This window comes from Macrosteles quadrilineatus, unplaced genomic scaffold, assembly GCF_028750875.1.
Source record: "Macrosteles quadrilineatus isolate MER2022 unplaced genomic scaffold, UCM_ALF_1.0 Scaffold_1__1_contigs__length_201487025, whole genome shotgun sequence".
In the NCBI taxonomy this organism is placed as follows: domain Eukaryota; kingdom Metazoa; phylum Arthropoda; class Insecta; order Hemiptera; family Cicadellidae; genus Macrosteles; species Macrosteles quadrilineatus.
This window is the reverse complement of record NW_026542594.1, coordinates 51,529,750-51,548,778: the sequence shown is the minus strand read 5'-3', so window position 1 is coordinate 51,548,778 and position 19,029 is coordinate 51,529,750. Positions and strand designations below refer to the sequence as shown.

General features: G+C 33.7%; 1 protein-coding gene across 1 annotated transcript in view; it reads left to right on the top strand.

Moving 5' to 3' along the window:
• LOC128982864 (nephrin-like) overlaps positions 1–19,029 on the top strand; it is a 65,187-nt gene that overhangs the window by 30,741 nt on the left and 15,417 nt on the right. The window contains exons 6-9 of the mRNA XM_054401911.1: positions 1,160–1,314; positions 1,742–1,886; positions 2,660–2,790; positions 3,799–3,958. Coding sequence (XP_054257886.1) covers positions 1,160–1,314; positions 1,742–1,886; positions 2,660–2,790; positions 3,799–3,958 — 591 coding nt within the window. The remainder of the gene's footprint in view (positions 1–1,159; positions 1,315–1,741; positions 1,887–2,659; positions 2,791–3,798; positions 3,959–19,029) is intronic.

The window sequence follows — 19,029 nt, the reverse complement described above, 5'->3', positions numbered from 1 at the left end:
ATAAGTCCTTAATTTCTTAAGGACTTATTCGTCTGGCAGAAGCATACATGTTTATAAACAACCTCAGAATATATAGTAGTGAGAAAATACTGAGTTAGAAATAATTTTGTCTAACTTTATACAACTAAATCTACAGTACTACAGGATTGATTTTGGAAGTTATGGTCGTTGGAAAGTTTGATTTATTACAGATTTATGGTGAAGAATTTATAAGAAAAAAATTGAAAACGGCTTTTTAAATGTTTTATTTGTAGGCTGCCTTTATTGAGTATTTTTAAGTAATTATATGAAAGTTTTATTGTTCTAATATTTATGAATAGTATGAATAGTAATGGGTTAGCCGTTATGAACAATATGGTCATACGGAATATGTGTTATTTAACAGCTGATTGTTGTATTGTTATTTCCTTTGATTTTCTTTGTTTACATATTCTTGTTTACAATATGCATTTGTTGTTAAAGTTCGTCCTTTATGTTATGTGTGTGTTTCTAATGTGCATAATATGAACCAATAATAGAGGGTGTTTCAAAAATTAGTTTTCCGAGTAAGTGTATTTGTTTGAAGCAAATAATAAATCCATTTCATTTATATTATAATTTATTGAAACTGAATTTACATACATAATTTACATAATTACATAATTTACATAATTTAATTTGTGAATTTACACTGCACATAGGTTGTAAACTTAAAATAATTGTTCGAAATGCTTTCCACTAACTTCAGTACATTTTCACGGCGTTTTTTACACTCGCAACAATCTTTTTCCACAGATTTTCATCGTTGTTAAATTCTTCAAATTCTCTTGTGAATTGATTGGTTCCCAAAGTCCTGCGATCTTAACGACGTTAAACTTTTCTGTTTGGGGGATCATTAAAAATAAAACAGTTGCCGAACGGCCCCTGGGTGTTCTGCAATTGAGAGCAGCCATCGCAAGATAATTTGAAGCCTTAAATAAATATAAAAATCCATGCAAAAAGATTGTTACGAGTATAAAGAATGCTGTGAAAATGCATTGAAGTAAGTCTAAACCATTTTAAACAATTCTTTTAAGGATAAAAAATATTAAGTGTAAATTCAGTTATAAATTTATAATATAAATAAATTTGATTTCTTATTTATTATGTTTTTAGAAATAATGGGGATTTTGTTTTTCAGTGATCCCAGTTGAGGTGCGGCTCGTAGTAGTCAATATGCCTCTGAGTGCAGGCTCCACTTACGAGGTGGCATGTCGTAGTGTTGGCTCCAAGCCACCTCCTAGCATTACGTGGTGGCGCTCTGGCAAACAACTACAGGCTCCTACAAGGGTCGTGGTAAGTATAAGAACAACTTAAGAAAAAATACCAAGTCTAAAATATTATGAAGGGTTTTTATCACGTCACAACATTTACATTTTAAAAATCGAGTAAATATAACTGTGTCGTTATAATGAGCTTTATTTGTCAATACTACAGTATATGTTTACTTTATGCTGTTTATTCAAATTATTGGTCAAACAATTGCGGTTATTTTGTGTTACGTGTTCTAGTGATCTATGTAGTACATTGTTTAAAGAAGATTTTTTTATTGTATGAAGGCAAATATAATGTTGTCACCACAGGATACCTATACTTCTGAGCACTGAGAAGGAAGACAACTCCGGCTATTGCTCCGCTGTGATTAACCCCCTTAGGGCACTTCAAGACTTATGTTCTCTAAACACATGCACATCAGCTGACTAGTGACACATGTTTGTTGCAGACTAGTGAGGATGGTAACGTAACGACAAGTACTATTTCACTAACAGTAAGCATGGAAGACCACGGCCACACTCTGTCTTGCCGTGCAGTAAATCCACACATCCCTTCTAGCGCACTGGAGGACTCCTGGACCCTCAACACACACTGTAAGCAGCTTCAAACATAAAAAAAGTAAATGAAGTGTTAGACATAATGCTATTTTTTCTAAATACCCTTAGTAAAGTATAACAGCTTATATAATTCCCAATAAATACTTTTGGACATAATATGTTGAAATTTATATTTAATACACTGCAATGATAAGATATTGTCTATTGGGCATTTACACCAATTATATTTCTAGTCGTATAGTATTTTTTTTACATAGTATTAATAAGATAGCTTTTATGTTTGACGAGCTTATAAAATATAAGTATCTCAAAAAATCTTTTTTTTACGAATACAAATTCCTCATCATGTTTTTGATTGCGGAATGTGAAGTATATAGAATAGGACCGACTCAAATTTCATTATGAAATCCCAGACGATAAAGCTAACGGAAGGTTGGCTGTAGTAAATTTTATGGTTTTAGTTGTCTCATAATATAAAGAAAAACATTACAAAAGTAGAGAGAAATCTTGTATAATATACTGAAGAATTCTATCCACTTAACACGTCTGAAAATTTTGCTATAAACAAAACTCACTAGACTGTGTTAAAAAAACAAGTTTTACTATCCAAAATACTACAAAATATAATTTAATCTATACCAAAACTACACATTGGCTGATGTACAGCTCAAATCTTAAATTCAGGTTTGAAGCCATCGGAAAATACCCTTTAGCTATTTCAAACTATATTTCTTAGCCCTCAACATAGTAGCAGTAGGTAAAATTAGCCAATATTGAAGGATGGAGACTATAATGTTTCTGCCGTATAGACAGGCCCGTGGCGAGGGTGGAAGTAGGCAGCAGTCTCAACACTAGCACTCTCCGTGAAGGTATGGACGTTTACCTGGAGTGTAATGTGGACGCTAACCCTCAGCCGTCCAAGATACAGTGGATCCACGACGTGAGTACATCACACTATCATCTGCTGTATAAGTTTGGTCTAGTAACGATACGTAGGATCAGTTTTATAATTTGCATACAGCAAAGCCTTAGTGGGTGAAACCATAGACTAAGGAAACAAAAGTAATAACAATAGTCCCCCTTATGTTTCCTTAGTCTATGGTTAAACTAAGTAACTTCAAACATAAGCAGGCCTATTGCATTATTAATGTATAAAACATACATAGCAAGTTAAAACTGTTTTCGTGTTTTCGTCAAAACAGCGTGTTTCCCAGAGTGTCGTTGATAGAGAAGGTTAAATTGATTTTCCACTACTACAATGTATTTGGAGTGGAACTAAATTGGAAAGACTTCTGCCGAAATAACACTAAAACTAGTTTTCCAATAATACAATAATTTTCCACGCTATTTTATACAATTTAAAAACGGATAAACTTATCAATATTATTAGTAGTAACAATTTCAAATCACAAAATAATGTACAGTAATATTTCCATACTCATACTTTGCGTATATATAAAGAGATCACTTGTTTTATACAAAACACCATTGATGAACTGTTAATTGTAAGGTAATCAAGCCGTTATGTTTCTTATATTATCATCAATTTTGTACGGATAAGGTAAAAACTAAAACTACGAATTCACTGGGAACTACACATATATAGGGTATTAGCTTATTAAATAAGTAATTAAAGCTACGATTACGTTCCTGTCCAGCTTTGTTAGTTAGAATATCCGTAATGATTTGTTATTGAACCAATAATTATGGCAAGTAAACACTCCTCAAAGTATAATTATTAGGATATGCTTTGATGAGTATTAACTTGTGCTCGACGTTATTCACGGTCGCAATGTGACTTCTTAAAATACATTCCTAATTGCCACTACGAATCAACAAGTTAACAATGTTGAACTGGAATATTTTTTAATGGTATTGGATTATATTTCTAGTACAAACTGATTTAAAATGGTAGAATTTATTTGATATTGGTATTGTTCGATTACAGGGTAAACCAGTGACGAACAACGCCAGTGCAGGGCTACTTATCACCAACCACACATTAGTTCTACAGGCAGTTAGAAGAGAGGGTTCCGGGGTGTACGAATGTTCGGCTACCAACATCGAGGGTGAAACCAAGAGTCCACCGTACAACCTCAATATTAAGTGTAAGTGAAATTTGTATAACTCACAATGTTAATTGTGTAAGCTTAAATTAAGCTTAAATCCTACATAATTGTAATAGCTTAAATTACAATATATTGGCCGATAAAAAAAATACGGAAAACTTTGTTTTGCATGACAAAATTCCAATAAAAAACTCCATGTTCCTAAAGATCAAAATGTTAAATAGTTGATAAATGACGATTTTTAGTTATGCAGGTCAGGCAAAACATTATAAGACTAAGCAAATAGTGATCGATTTGTTCCGCACCAAAAAATTGTGATTTCTAAGTTATGTTTCTCAAAGAAACATAATAGTTTTGTTTTTCGGACATTGGCTGAAGCGAAATGCTCAGACCGTGCTTTGGGTAAACTGATTTACTAAATGGCCGAAGTCAAACCCTTCATCAGCGATTGAGCAAATCCAAAATACCCGTGTGAGCAAAAGTGATTGCCCACGTATTGATTAAACACGGGAAAACTGTGTAACTTCCTAAAACATTTAGAGAGAAAAAATGAACATGGAAAGAAAATTAACCCCTGTTTCAGTTGGAGACTATGTTGGTCAGTAATTCTGAGGATTTGATCGGGGACGAGTAGCTGCTAGAACTGAAATAGCAGTTGTTGTTTATTAGAACAATGACTCCTACACCCTTGGTACAAAACTTGGGAACGTGCGGTTTACTTTTGCTCAAATCTCGTTGTGGGCATTTTGGATAGGCTCAATCGCAGAAGAAGGTTTCGACTTTGGAATTCGAGTAAATCAGTTAACCCTAAACGTGGTCCGAGCATTTCATTTTGGCCAATGACTGAACTAAATGCTCACTCCATGACGTCTTTCACACTTTCCACTTCGTGAAAGTGGTAAAATATTCGGACATAGTCTGCATTTGGAGTGTGAGCGTAACATATATTATAAAGAATCTAGAAAATGTATCTTCGTTGTTTTAAGATGTCAAAAATAAATTGGCTAAACTAAACGAATGTAAATATACAAAGACTGTTTTAATCGGTTGACATCGCCGAATTGGTAATTTAATTATGCTATTGACTAAACAACGAGAGAATCCAGAGATGCTCTCTAGTCTTTCATTATTTAGTTCTTTCAACACAAAGCTTAGAGAGGGTTCAGTTTGCTCAGTGGAGGTTAAGTCAACACTTCTCCCTCATCGCTCACAACTGTCGTCGAGTTTATTCTCTTCAGATATTTGATTTTAAGATATATATTTTTCTATAAAAGAAAAGTCATTAGTTTTTCAGTAGGTAGCTTAAAACGCTGTAATAACATATATTGAGGTTTAAAATCAGTATTAAAATTTGCCGTGAACTGGTTAAGGTAGAAACATTATTTGTATTAGCTATTATTTTGTTGTTGTTAACTAATATCATAAAACTACTTTTTTATTTATGTTTATTTTTAAACAAAATTACATGTGCTAAAAGAAGTATGTTGTTAATATTTTGACAATAGTATTTATATGACTAGTTGTTGTAAAGGTAAGATATATGAAAAAAAATACTGAAGATTCAAACAGAATATTAATTACTGTATATTTGAATGTAAAACAACAACAAAACAATCAACTGTAAACGAAAATATTTTTGTCATTCTGCAAGAAAACAGCCGCTGTCTATTCATTCTAGGTAAAAAGTTGCATTTTAGTCCCTGTAGTAAAAAGTATTTTTTGTCCCTAGGGAGTAAAAATCAACTGTTGTAAACTGCTGTAATCGGATGGATCGAAATTATTTATAGATTGATTAATTAGGTATAGGTTTAGTTTATTGTTAAGTGCTTGTCAATATCAGTAGGTTGACATATCGATGGTATAATGTACAGTAATCGTAATGGAAATCATTGAATAACCTACTAAACAGCTACTTATTTACATTAGCAGAATTAAAAACAAGCTAGAAGTCGTTATGAGAGGTTACTTTACATGAAAGGTATTATCGTTTTTGCTGAATTTCTCAACTAATTATGCAATATGACGATAAATATAACTCATGACACGGACAACAAGTGTATATTCAACCCACGCTCGTTTTCCATCCTCAGCTTCGCCTCGATCGTAAAACTTGAGCTCGGGTCGAAACAAGGCACTTTACCCTATAGTGATGAATTACACTGTTATCGTAAATTAAACAACATAAATAAAAAAAAATATGAATGGGTCCAGTAAATATGCACCAATACTCCCATTTTAGTTGACAAGAAAACATCTTTTTGACATGTCTTCTCCAGATGGAGCCATCATCAATTCGTAGAACATATACTTCACTTTCCTTCTTTAGGGGCAAATTTTCTAAAACTTCTAAATTCCATTTTTACCCTTTTCATTGCAGCATAAAGCATAAATTAGTTCTCCAAAGTTAATAAGTGGTAGGCAATCCTACTTATATGACCTAAAGATTTGCTTTGACATCAGGAATTTCCCCAACCTTGAAAATGTCTTCATATTCTTTTAGTAAGGATGTCAGCTGAGTTCCTTTAGTTTCATCAACAGCCATTATGTCTGTCAAATAACTTTAACATATTCTTCTATTCACGACCAACTACAGCATCAAATCGGTTATCTATTTCATGTAGCTTCCCAATACATCGTTGTCCTTTGTTTTTGCAATTCTAAGTCTACTTGCAGTATCAAAAGTCAATAATCTCTATAAAAAACCCCTCAGAAATTTTTTTTAGAAATTAAAATAGTAAAAAATAATATTTATATCTTGAGCCTCGAAATTTAAACGACTTTAGTAACTAACGTCGTACTAAAGTAACTGTTACTTTAGTACGACGTTACTAAGAAAATGTCAAGAAGATATATTATGTGAACATTTATGATCCGCAGTTTCCATAATTGTTAGTTACTCAGTGGGATTTGAAAAGGATACGGTGCGAAGGACTTGCACGGGCCGGCTAGTTTAACAATTAAATGATTTTTATTTTATAACAATTAACTGTGTATAGACATATTGTTTTAAATAATAATCTGCTAAAGATTCTCTCGTTGAAATTAATTTTAGTAAAGCCTCGTTTTTCAAATAATTTGTATTAATATATATTTTGTTTTAATGACTAAAGTATTATGGTCTTTTTTGGAAGATATCTAATCTATGAAAACTTGTGTTCATGGATTCAGAAGGATAAAAATTTAAATGAGGAATTAATTAGTATAATGTTTTTGTTGTTTATAAATAATCTTAAATTTTCAAAATTTAATGTATCTTTCCCTTCAAAGATTACGCTCTTTAAAACATAATTCAGGCTTTTCATGATTCTGTACACGGAATTGTAAAAATACAGTATTTGTTAATACATTTTCAGAGTTGTTTATTTAGTGTTTTAATAATATGCTTTATGTATTATTTAATTCCCTAAGCGAATCGGTCCCCACGAAAACATCTACAGCTAAGAAAAATGTAGCATGGCTGTTAAGATTAATTTTAAAGAATAAGGTCCAAGGACGGCAGGTAAAATATCAGAAGTGTAACAAATTATCCCTGTGCTGCACCACAGGCCACCAAAGATCCAGTCATTTTCTAAAGGAAGTACTGCTACGGTGTTTCTATAAGCTGTTTTAAATATACCAGCTGATGTAAACATTGCGTATTTGTTTGTTTATTGATTTTAGTGATCTTTTTTAAGTTAGAATGGTAATGCAGTGTTGAAATGTATCGTGTTAGGGGAAGACCGCGACTACGAAGTAGAGTATTTAGGAATGGTGCGCAGCATAGAGAATGGCCACATTACAACGGAGGGGAAGGACAGCAATTGCTGCTATGGGTCCCTATTTATTTAAATTAATTATTTTCGTGGATGAATATACTCAATGAAAATACGAGGCCACTAGGAGGGAATGCAAATGCATAGCCTACAAGAACCGTTTTTGACTATTTTACCTAACCCACCATGTTAAACTTCCCTATCCCAAGCGTGATGTATACAACTTCTTTACTTCTCGAGTGATGTAAAGTTAAAAAAAACTCACTCGGTGAGGTAATGAACCCCATTTAAATAACATTGAGTGCTTAACTTAAAAAATATACCTCTATGGAGCCAACGACGTTCAACGCTAGAAATCAGCTGTGCGCTTGAATTTTATTGTTATGTTTTGAAGAATTTTCCTAACCTAGCTTTTGTTTGTAAATGAACGTAACTGTTAAAAGATGAGTGAAATAGATAATGACAAATATTGTTCTTAACCTCCTGTATATTGTCGGGTCAGGTAAAATCTTGTACGTTACACGTTGTGCAAGAGCGTGTTTACATCACTTAGGTAAATTATGCAACTCGCTTCCGCTCGTTGTACAGCATTCACCTTGGTGATGTAAAAATGCTCTTACTACACTTGTAAGGTAAATTACATTATTATTGATTATTGAACAGCTATTACCCTGTTCAGTTTGAAAATAGTTAATATAATTAATTTGTTAACTAAATCTAGTCGATCGTATTTAGGAAATACCTTTATAAATAATAACAGTTATTGATTTTCACAGATAATATTGACAATCAAAAGTTTAACCAACTGGTTACTTAGAAGTAAAACATTTGTATTATTTATAAAATAAGTGCCTTATGGGTTTTCCGATATTTACCAACCATCATGAAAAAAGTGTTATTTATATTTCTATGTTAAACAAAGAATTCAATTGCAGATTCCAAAATGTAATCACTTTTTGTTCCGAGAGGCAAGGAGATCGCATTGAATAATGTAAAGCCTCGTAATACATCTGTAATTCGGCAGCCCGCAGAGACATTCTTTACAAGGGTTCTTGTGCCTCTGTAATAAGTTACTTTAACAGTTTGCACTTCTTATTAATATTTATTTGTGAAAATATAGTTTTAGTTCTATTAACGAGAGGTATATTTTGTTATGACTAAAAGTTTAGATGATGTTAAAGAAATATATATATATATATATTTAGCGAATTTTCCATAGGGAATAAGCTATTACCGTAGGTCCCTAGAGACTAAAAACACCATCCGTTCAAATTTATCTAATATATAAATATATAATTATTTATTTATATATGTGTCCGTTAGCGCGATAACTCAAGCAAAAATGATCCGATTTTGATGAAACTTAGTACAAACGTGTAAACATACGTTTATTCGAACGAGTTCGCGAACCAGCATGATTGGACTATGGGAACGGGGGTTTATGGGGGGTTTTATGTGGCAAAATTGGTTTTTTCCATTTTTCACGCTAAAAACAAGGGCAGTCCGACCCCCATAAGAGCGTAATGTTAACTTAAGTACCTATATCTCAGAAATGGTAATAGATAGAGTCCTGATTTTTGTGTGGGTTATTTAATAGATTATAAACTAGTTCCCTACATGGCATTTTTAAATTTTAGAAAAAATTAAAAAAGTTACGACGTTTTAAAAAAAAACTGTTTTTTAACTATGGTTTTTAAGTTTAATTTTTTTATTTTGCCTCATAACTTAAAGATATGTATAAATACCCATGTGAGGAACTAGAAAATAGTATGTAAAATATTGTGTAAAAGTTTGACTGAGGTAGGCCAAGTAGTTTTTGAGTTATGGGTACTCAAAGTTCAAAAAATGCAAGTTTCGGAAAATCGAGGAAAAGCGATAAGATTGCATGTTTTTGTCTCATACCTTGAGTTAATGATGGCCTGCACTGTAGGAAGGGTTGTCTGGATCCTCTGCCTCCTGATAGAGATCCTCCAGCTTCCTTTTGGCCAATGTCCTTGACTGCCTGATTTTCTTTTCTAGGTCGGTAGCCGCTTTATCCGCTTTTCGGATCCGCTGAGCATCGAGGCGTTTTAGAGCTAGCCGCATGTTCAGACCTGGTTTTAGCCCCATATTCTCTAAAACTTTCACTTTAGAGCTGTAGCCATCATTGAATGATAGGACTGCTTCATATACACCTAGCCTAAGAGCACCTAGGGTAACAAAAGTGCGTTTAGGGAGTCGAGACCAAATTACATTATTCATCGACTCATTCGGATTTTGTGATTTCCCCTTGAGGCATTTACTCAGCAGCTCTGTCTTGCATAAAGCCTTGAAAATAGGTTTGATTGCTGTCATAAGACAAGTAGGGAGGTGGAAGTGCTTCTTGTGATCATATTCTGTTTTTTCTTTCTTAGCTTTGTTGTACTTGCACCACGTGTCGTCAGAGTCGGGGCACAATATGTGAAGAGGGCGTTCATTACTAGACCCCACGTGGCAGTATAAAGCCCAAACTGCTCGTCTCATTGCTTCTACACTATGTGTATTTCTACGAATGGCTAGGCCGTAGTATATTTGGATTTTTTGTATGGCCTTTCCTGTCAGCCTACCTTTCCCAGAAAGCGATTTGCCGTCGGCGAGCTTCATGCCTTTGTTACTTTTTATAAAATCACGAATCCTGGTCCCCATCCTCTTCTGCACGTGGCCGACACACTCCAGCTTCTGAATGGAAACATCAGGTCCATATGGTGCCTTAGCCACAACTGCCGCATAGCCGTTGGAGTCGCCATCCCCAAGGTACTCCAGATAGCGGACACCGTACTTTGTCTCAGACCGTGAGAACATTGTGATAGCCGCTTCAGCCTCCATCCCTCCGCTGCTACCTATGTAATTGGCCTTACATTGTGCATGGTGTTCATTTTCTGTTCTCTTGGGGCAGTCACAGTATTTTGACATTGAATGAATATCTAATACTTTGCCAGTATCGACCGAAGTTAGGGTCACGACACCATTTAGCGAGGTGTGACCTCGCTTTTGCCAACTCCCGTCGACTGCAACACATAGGTCTTTAGAATTCCCATTTTCAATTATAGCCTCTTCTACTGCTCTCTTCATTGATTCTTCACTAATAAGTTCTACGTGCCTGGATAAAAACTGTTCTTGCTGATTAAACTTTGTAGGCGGTGCGGGTAAATTCATCATACCGCAAAGAGTTTGCGCAGCAGTGTAGCCCTTCCCTATTACTCGCAAGCCATATACTAATCGCAGGTTCAAATCATAGTAATATGGTGTTTTACTTAGTTCCTGACTAGGCCTAGTGTCTGTAAGTTTGGTACAGTTGTCGAAACTTTTGGCCATGCCGCAGTTACAAGTGATAGAAATTTGTACAGCGAGCCCGGCTAAAGGTTTTCGGGAGAATGATAGGTTGCCATGACAAACCCTACACACTGCAACATCTGATAAAACTGATTCCAACTGCTCAATGTTTACTATATCATACAGTAGAGTATCATTAGAATCTTCATAGCAGGCTAGGTTAGGGCTCAATTTCACATTAGAGGTAGAAACAACTTTAGGATTGGTTGTAGGCCTAGGCCTAGCCTGTTCATTACCTGGAGTCACAACTGGTTTCTTGTCACGAATAACAGTCCTCTTCTTATAACACAGTTTTTTAGTCCCCACTCTCTTCTTATTACCCATTTTAAACTATATTTACACTGGAATACACTACTTTCCACTACAAAGCAACAGGAAAACTTTCACAACACTGTTTCAACACTTTATAATAACCTCCAACACAAAACAACAAGTGACAGCTGACCAGATATATTGCTAACAGTCTGTAACGTCAGTAAAGACAGTCTCAAAGGAAATCATTATTACCAACAGCTAAAACAAAATACTATTAGTTTTATGTAGCCTATTTACTATACAAAGTGACATTCACTGCTGCCCTAAGGGCCAAAAAGCCAATGCAAGCTTTTTTTCATAATTTATTTATACGAGGTTAATATTAGATAGGTGGCATGTGTTATATATCATTTTAAAGGGAAAAGAATAAAGATTAATAATACATAAAAAAATTAAAATGCAAAAAAAAAAAAAATTTTCAAGTCAGACTGCCCTTTTAACATTTAGCATTTTCTTTCCAAACTATTTTGCAGAGCTTAAGAAAACAAATAATTTAGTATATTGAAGCGTTATTATGCGCCGAATGGTTACGGAGAAAATTCCAAAAAACTGTAAATTTAAAATTCCCATGTTATTCTTATGGAGAATAAGTAAACTGTTGTAGTTTGCTTGTTTATGATCATATTTTGATCAAATTTGGAAAATGCATTCATTTCATACTAAACTATTAACATTTTACAAAAAAAAAACCAAAAAAAAAACACCTATTTACTATCCCTGTCGCAGCAAACCTAAGTACTCGTTTAACTAACGTTATTTAAATAGGGAATAAATGTGATATTTTAAGGAGACATTTTAGAGTTAATCTAATCAGGCAAATGGAAATTCGCTTAGTATGCAGGTTTGCTGCAGCGGGGGTATTTTAATTTGTTTTTACTATTCAAACATTTTTAGAGTGCAAGGCCATTTTTAGGGTGAACTGGAGTGATGGCTTTGCACTTTCCCTAGTAGCACAAATATGTATTTTATAAATATTTTATATATTCCAAGTTGTATTTCATAGAACCTCGAATAAAATATATAAATAATATATCTTTAATAATAGCTTGATATATTCAAATATATATTTAAAATATTACCAAAAAGCAATACAAAATATCAATTAAATATAAGTTTTGAATATATAAAATAGATTCATAATGTATATCAATAAAATAAGTATAGAATCTATAATATACATATTTTATATGTATATTTTAATATTAAATATATAAAAAAAATTTGTTGAGAATAATTTAAATATAATATATAAAAAATATTTTTGAAACTATATTATATATTTAAAGTATTTATAAATATAATATATTTGTAGGATATATATAATCTATTATAATTGTCAAATACATAATTTGCATCTTTTTATTTTTCATGGTGTTTATCAATTAATACATGCATTTTTTGTATGATTAATTGCTATTGTGAAAGTGTTAAAATTAAGTAAATAATAATATATACTCTGGAACACTATACTCTGAATGGTGTCACTTTATCATGCACCTAAAGAAAAAATTACGCATATAGTTAAGAGGCAGTACACATGTTCAACAGCTACATGTGGGTCAAACGAAAAAAGTGTTGATGCCTTTTATTTTTTAATTGCAATATGTGACAATGAATGTGATCGTAGAAATCTCGAATGATTGGCTAGAAAAGGGTGCTAGTGACTGGCGACCTTTTAAGAAACTAATTCCGGTTGTATATGACGTTCTAAAAATAATTATATGATTTACTTATGTCATAAATTACATATTATTACAATATTTACATGATATTGTATTTAAATTAATTTTTGTAGTTTACTGTATTTATATTCGTGGGACTACTCATTATTCACTACAGCACTATTCAACTCAACTACTTGATGCTAAAACATATGAACAGGATCATATTATACTGTAGTATCAAAAATATTTTAAGTATTTCAACCATTGCAACTGTCGGCTACTCTTCCACCATTTGAAAACTAAGTCTTACAACAGTTGCAAATAGCTCAGAGGTAAAGACAGTATGAGGCTCATACGTCGAAGGACCCAGGTTTGAGACCCGTCCGGGCCATAAGAATTTTATCTAGTTTTTTTTCAAACTTTGTTTTTATGAACTATTTTATCAATTTACTCAACTGATAATTATTGTGCTTTTCATACTAAATCTTTATTATTTTGTGTTTTTATGTTTAGGCCCCATGTGATGTTTGGAAGTGATATTAAATACATATTTTATTTAAATATTAATCACTAAAATATATTATTAGAACAATTTTTTTTAAATATTTAATAGATTCAAAAACATATGTTTTATATATTTAATATATTTTAAATATTATATAAAATTGACATTAATACACACTTGAGATATATAAAATATATTTTAAATATATTTATTCATATGTATTTAATATATATTTGTGCTACTAGGGTTACAGTAAGTTATCTCCCAGCACGCTCTTCCATACCACCTTACAAATGAGTAGTCGGTCTATCTCAAGTCAAGCCAGGAAATTCTACGGCCAGTTATATTATTACCAATCTGGCTATTTTTACATCTGACAAAGCTGACTCACAAGGGGTCAACGATGCCATCTCACTTATAACCCTTTTGGAATTTTTCACCGTTAAATCTTATGAGGGATGTTACGACCAATATATTAAAGGGGCTTGTTAAAGGATCAAAAAATATTTCAGCTAGTACCATTATTTATTTAATTTCCTATATAGTAAGCTGTATTTGAATCCAGGGGTTTAAAGTGACAGGCTCATTTTCTGGCTATTTTACAAATAAATAAGCTAAAACCCGAACTCAAAATAAATTGCACGACTCATACACCGGTTTATACACCCAAAAAAATACAAGGGCCAATATAAAACTATTACTGCTTATTCGCCAGTTTCGGTAAATAAAACACCATAACAAACTTAAACAAAATGTCGAATGTCAGGCACTTCTCCGGTCTTCATAAAATAAAATCAATATCTGAGACCAGAGAGGATAAATTATATAAACAACTATACCACTGCTATACTGGGTCAACTGCTCTGGATCGGTTGACAGCTCTTGTTTTATTCCTTGCAGAAGTAATGCGCTTGACGGGTGGTTCTTTGAACTGCTTTCGGATACAGCGGTCTTGTAGGGCTGACCTTTGTCCCCGCTGCCTATCATTGTCCGTGTCGCTAACATCTGTATTGATAACAGTTTTAAACATAAGAAGTCGGTCAATATGTACAGCCATTATACAGAGGTGCTCATAGGGGGGATGGACTAGGACGCAGACTGGGTTCAGAGTGACTAAGTTGATTGAAACAGTGTCCAACGTGATGACAATCAAAATATATTACAAAGTCCCCAGATAGAAAGTTAATTAGTTAATGAAAATAGATTACAGCTTGCTATTATTACATGTTTGAATTTGTATGAGCCGAAATAGCTATGTTTAGGATTCGTGCATAAAGTTATTATCCAACCTTAGCGGGACGTCAGATCTAAGAGGGAGGGCGCGGAATCGTGCCACTACAGTGATAGAATAACGCGTGGCACAGACACAAGCTACACCGTGACTCAGCACATTTGTTGGCATAGACCTCGCCAAAAACAATTAAGTACCATAGGCCACAATACCTAACACCATAGTAGAGTAGAATCTCGATTACCTGGGGTAATAGCGGCAGTGAGACTGTAGATAATGATAACTAAGTAAGATATGACAATCTCATAAAAACGCTGTAATATTGTGTAAACACCTATTAAAGTCACGATTTTTTAAAATTTTTATCAATTAAATGCAATATTGCACAATCATTAGTATTGCGCAATGATGTCATTACACACCATTTACTAGTTCAGTTGTGGAGACTGCTACGTTTAAAATTACAGCTCGCTCAACTTCAACTAAAAACCAACCAAACGCTATACAGCGATGAATAGTGTAAATAATTAAACTGTAGAAGCTCGTGATACACCAATAGATATATCTCAACTATAGAGGAATGTTAGAAGTCATAAAAACCTGTAAATTATATTTAAAGATAATAAAACACTCTTAAAAAGATAACGATGTCGTTATTTTATTCTTTCTCTTTGTTATTCTGTCCTTTAGGTTTCTCTTCATGCACAAATTCAAAATGTAGCCATAGTTACTCACTGCCCAATAACAGCCTACTAATGCTCCTATGGTTACTAATCATTCAATCACAATTTACTGAGCATTATATGACTTAATAATTCCCCAGCTAATGAAATCAGTTTTGACATAGCGCACAGGCGACAGTAGTTTAGAGCAAGCGTTGACGTCATTTTTTGGCCGGGCGCACACCTGATGCGGCACGGCACGGCACGGAGCGACATTTTGCCTTAAGGCACCTTATGCGACTAGATTTCTATTATTTCAAATGGGGGTGCCGCACACATCATCAGGCACGGCAAGGCAAGGCAAAACAGCACCGTACGGTGCTTTGTTCTGCCTTTTCAATTTTCGTCTTTCGGGCAAAAGGCTTGAGGCAAAACGATGTGCGCATGCGCGATGATCGACACCACGTTCAGCGCAGTGACAGCCCCTGTCAAAATCAGTGTTCACTTCCAACGATTAGTAATTATGATTTTTTCCGGATCTGCTCCTAATTCTGCAATGAATGGTTTCAAGTTCCTTTTTTGGTTGATGGGATGCACCCACGATTCTCTGTTAGGGAGATCATCCATTACATTCATTAGGTACCATCATTGACTATATAAACACACCAGTCAATGGTACCATATAGCAGCGATAGCAGCAGCGTCTTCTTCATCCATTCTCACAAAATGTGTAGTACAAAGTGTCACAAAATGTACAAACAACCTCATAACACACAGTATCTCACTTTACTGAAACCATGGGATCGACCATGTGGGTGCTCAAGTCGCCTTGCCGTGCCGTGCCGTATGCATATCAAATCTCCATCGGGCATGGCAAGGCGAGGCAAAGACGTCTCGCCTCACCGTGCTATGCTGTATCAGCTGTGCGGCCGGCCTTTCATTACATTTTCACCAAAGGAACTGTGATGTTTCCAAAATGATAATAGGGGAGGGGGTCGTTATATCGAGGGAAAGACGCTGACAATTCGTTAAAGCAGAGGTTACGCACGCTATTTACAGTAGATGTTTTGGCAATAATATATTCCTTATATCGAGGTGACTTAAACGTGTTCATGACAAATCTTTATCTCAGGGTTGTTGATATGGTTTGTTTGTAATGTAGAGGTGAAATATACACAGTCTCTAATGGAGGGTTTAAAGAATTTAAAAAGATTCGTCATATCAAGGAATTTGTTATATTAAGGTTCGTTGAGGATCGAATGTATTTAATTTTTATTGGACCATTAGTAATAATATTAGATTGTTTAAAAACCGATTACTGTAGCGTTCATATTCTTAATTCAGCAAATAGGTTTATTCAGCAGAAGTTCATAAAATCATTTCTTTGATAATTCTTTTTACCATAAACAATAATGTTATCCTTGTAAAGAATCTTTAGAAATATACATACATTGTATATATAATTATTTTCTTTTTGATGTTTGATTTTCTTTAAAATACCTTTACAAATCTTTTTTTTTTGTTTTAGAAATAATACGAGGGGGATTATACTTTCATATTTAGAGGGTGCCTAATTTATGGGGGGCTGGTGCTAAATTTGGGGGTGGGGTCCGTTATGTTCTCGGGGGGGGGGGGGAGGGGGGTGGGCACCCCTACATTACATAAGAAAAGGTGGTATCCGTGTTTGTATCTAAAAGCTCCCAAACCATGAACCCAGACAACATACAAACATTTCCACGCGCTTAACCGTCAAATATTGATATCTCCGTTCCAAAACAAAAAGTAATTTAATAAGATACATAACCAATTGAATAAATCTATAGATTATTATTTATTAAGTTAAGTCGAACAATTAAATTATTTTGCCAATACGATAACTTGTATTGGTATAAAAAAAATATCAAAATAAACCTCTAACTATTTAAGTCATGATCATTGGCTCAAGTAGATTTAAGTTACAATAAAAAGTAATGTTTAGATAAAGAATGTCTAAGGAAGAGTGATAACATTCATCCGAATTTTTGGCAAGCTGTTCTGCCAGCGAATAATAACGATCGTAGTCTCAAAAACAATAATGTATGCATTTATGGCAGTAATTGATCTTGTCATCATTGTATCTCGGTACACATAACAACAAACCTATATTATCTGTGCCACATATCCAATTATTATAGCTGATTATAAGCTGATCGTACTTCCGACATGTTTATACTAACAGTATCGATAGTTAATCTCAATAATATCCCCCAAGCTATTCTAAAATCCAAACAAGTAATGTTAATGTAACTGTTTTAACAGTCATCTATTTGTGAATAACGATTTCGCTTGTTAATTGTGTAATATTTAAAGCCCAAAAACAGGAAAAAGTTTTATTTAGTTTGTTATCAAACTTGGCATGAATTGCAAATGCATCGTATCTTGGACTAGTCAATGATTGTATAATGAATTATTTAAACACAAAATCATAAACTATAATAGTGGGATCGTATAGCTGCATATAGTGGCAGAATATTTCAGTTCTGGCAGACAGGCTGCAATTTTAGGTGGTCATAGTATATAAGTTTCTGAACCTAAAACCGCCCAGACCCCAATTTTTAATGACCTCGGTCGTCCGTAATGACGTCATCAAAATGGCGGCCGTAAGAGGATGCTGGGTCTCCATGAATTGGCTATAACGACCGAATGCCTGAACCGATTTTCATGAAATTTGGCACACAAGTGCTTAAATATATAATCTCGGCCTGGGTTGAAAATGGTCAAGTTTCATCAAGTCATTTCAAAATGGCGGCTATTCAAAACTTAAAAAAAATGAGGAAAATAATTGTGAATTGTTTTATACAGGGTGAGTTTTAAAAGAGTTCCCCCCCTACTTTTTTATACATTTCTTAAGATATCAACTTTGAACCATGTCAGATCATTTTGTATCATAGCAAGTACTTCATTTTGACTGGGTTTACATTTTTGGCCGCCATCTTGGATCCGCCATTTTGGATACAAAAATATTTTTTTCAAATATAAAGATATGCTTTTGACCCACCGTTTCAAACAAAACCTTTACGCTGAATACGATGCTGCAATCGGTTTAAAAAAATGTTGATCCATTCTAAAGTTATGAGAACTTTTTATAACTTTATTTTTAGTCCATTATAACATTGTGCATTTACAAACTAAGGCCATAATCTCAAAATAGTGCTAATTAAAGATAAGTGGACACCACCATTCATTGTTGACCTATTTTCACTCGGTTATGACGGGTGTATTTTTTTCAGCCGCCATCTTGGATCCGCCATTTTGAAATGTGATAAATTATTTTAAATATGAAGGGGGTGTTGTGACCCATCATTTTGAACTACTTTTTCATGTTCAATTCAATGCTGCAATCCGTTTTTCATTGTCATGTTTGGTTTTTGAAATATTGACATTTTAAATCAAAATAATTGTTATATTTTATCAAGAAAGCTTGATAACAAAAAACGGATAAAATAAAACTAGTAAATGAAGTAATCGCTACTCTACAATTATCTGACGTGGTTTGGAGTTGATATCTTAAGAAATGTATAAAAAAGTAGGGAGGGGAACTCATTTAAAACTCACCCTGTATAAAACAATTCACAATTATTTTCCCCAAAA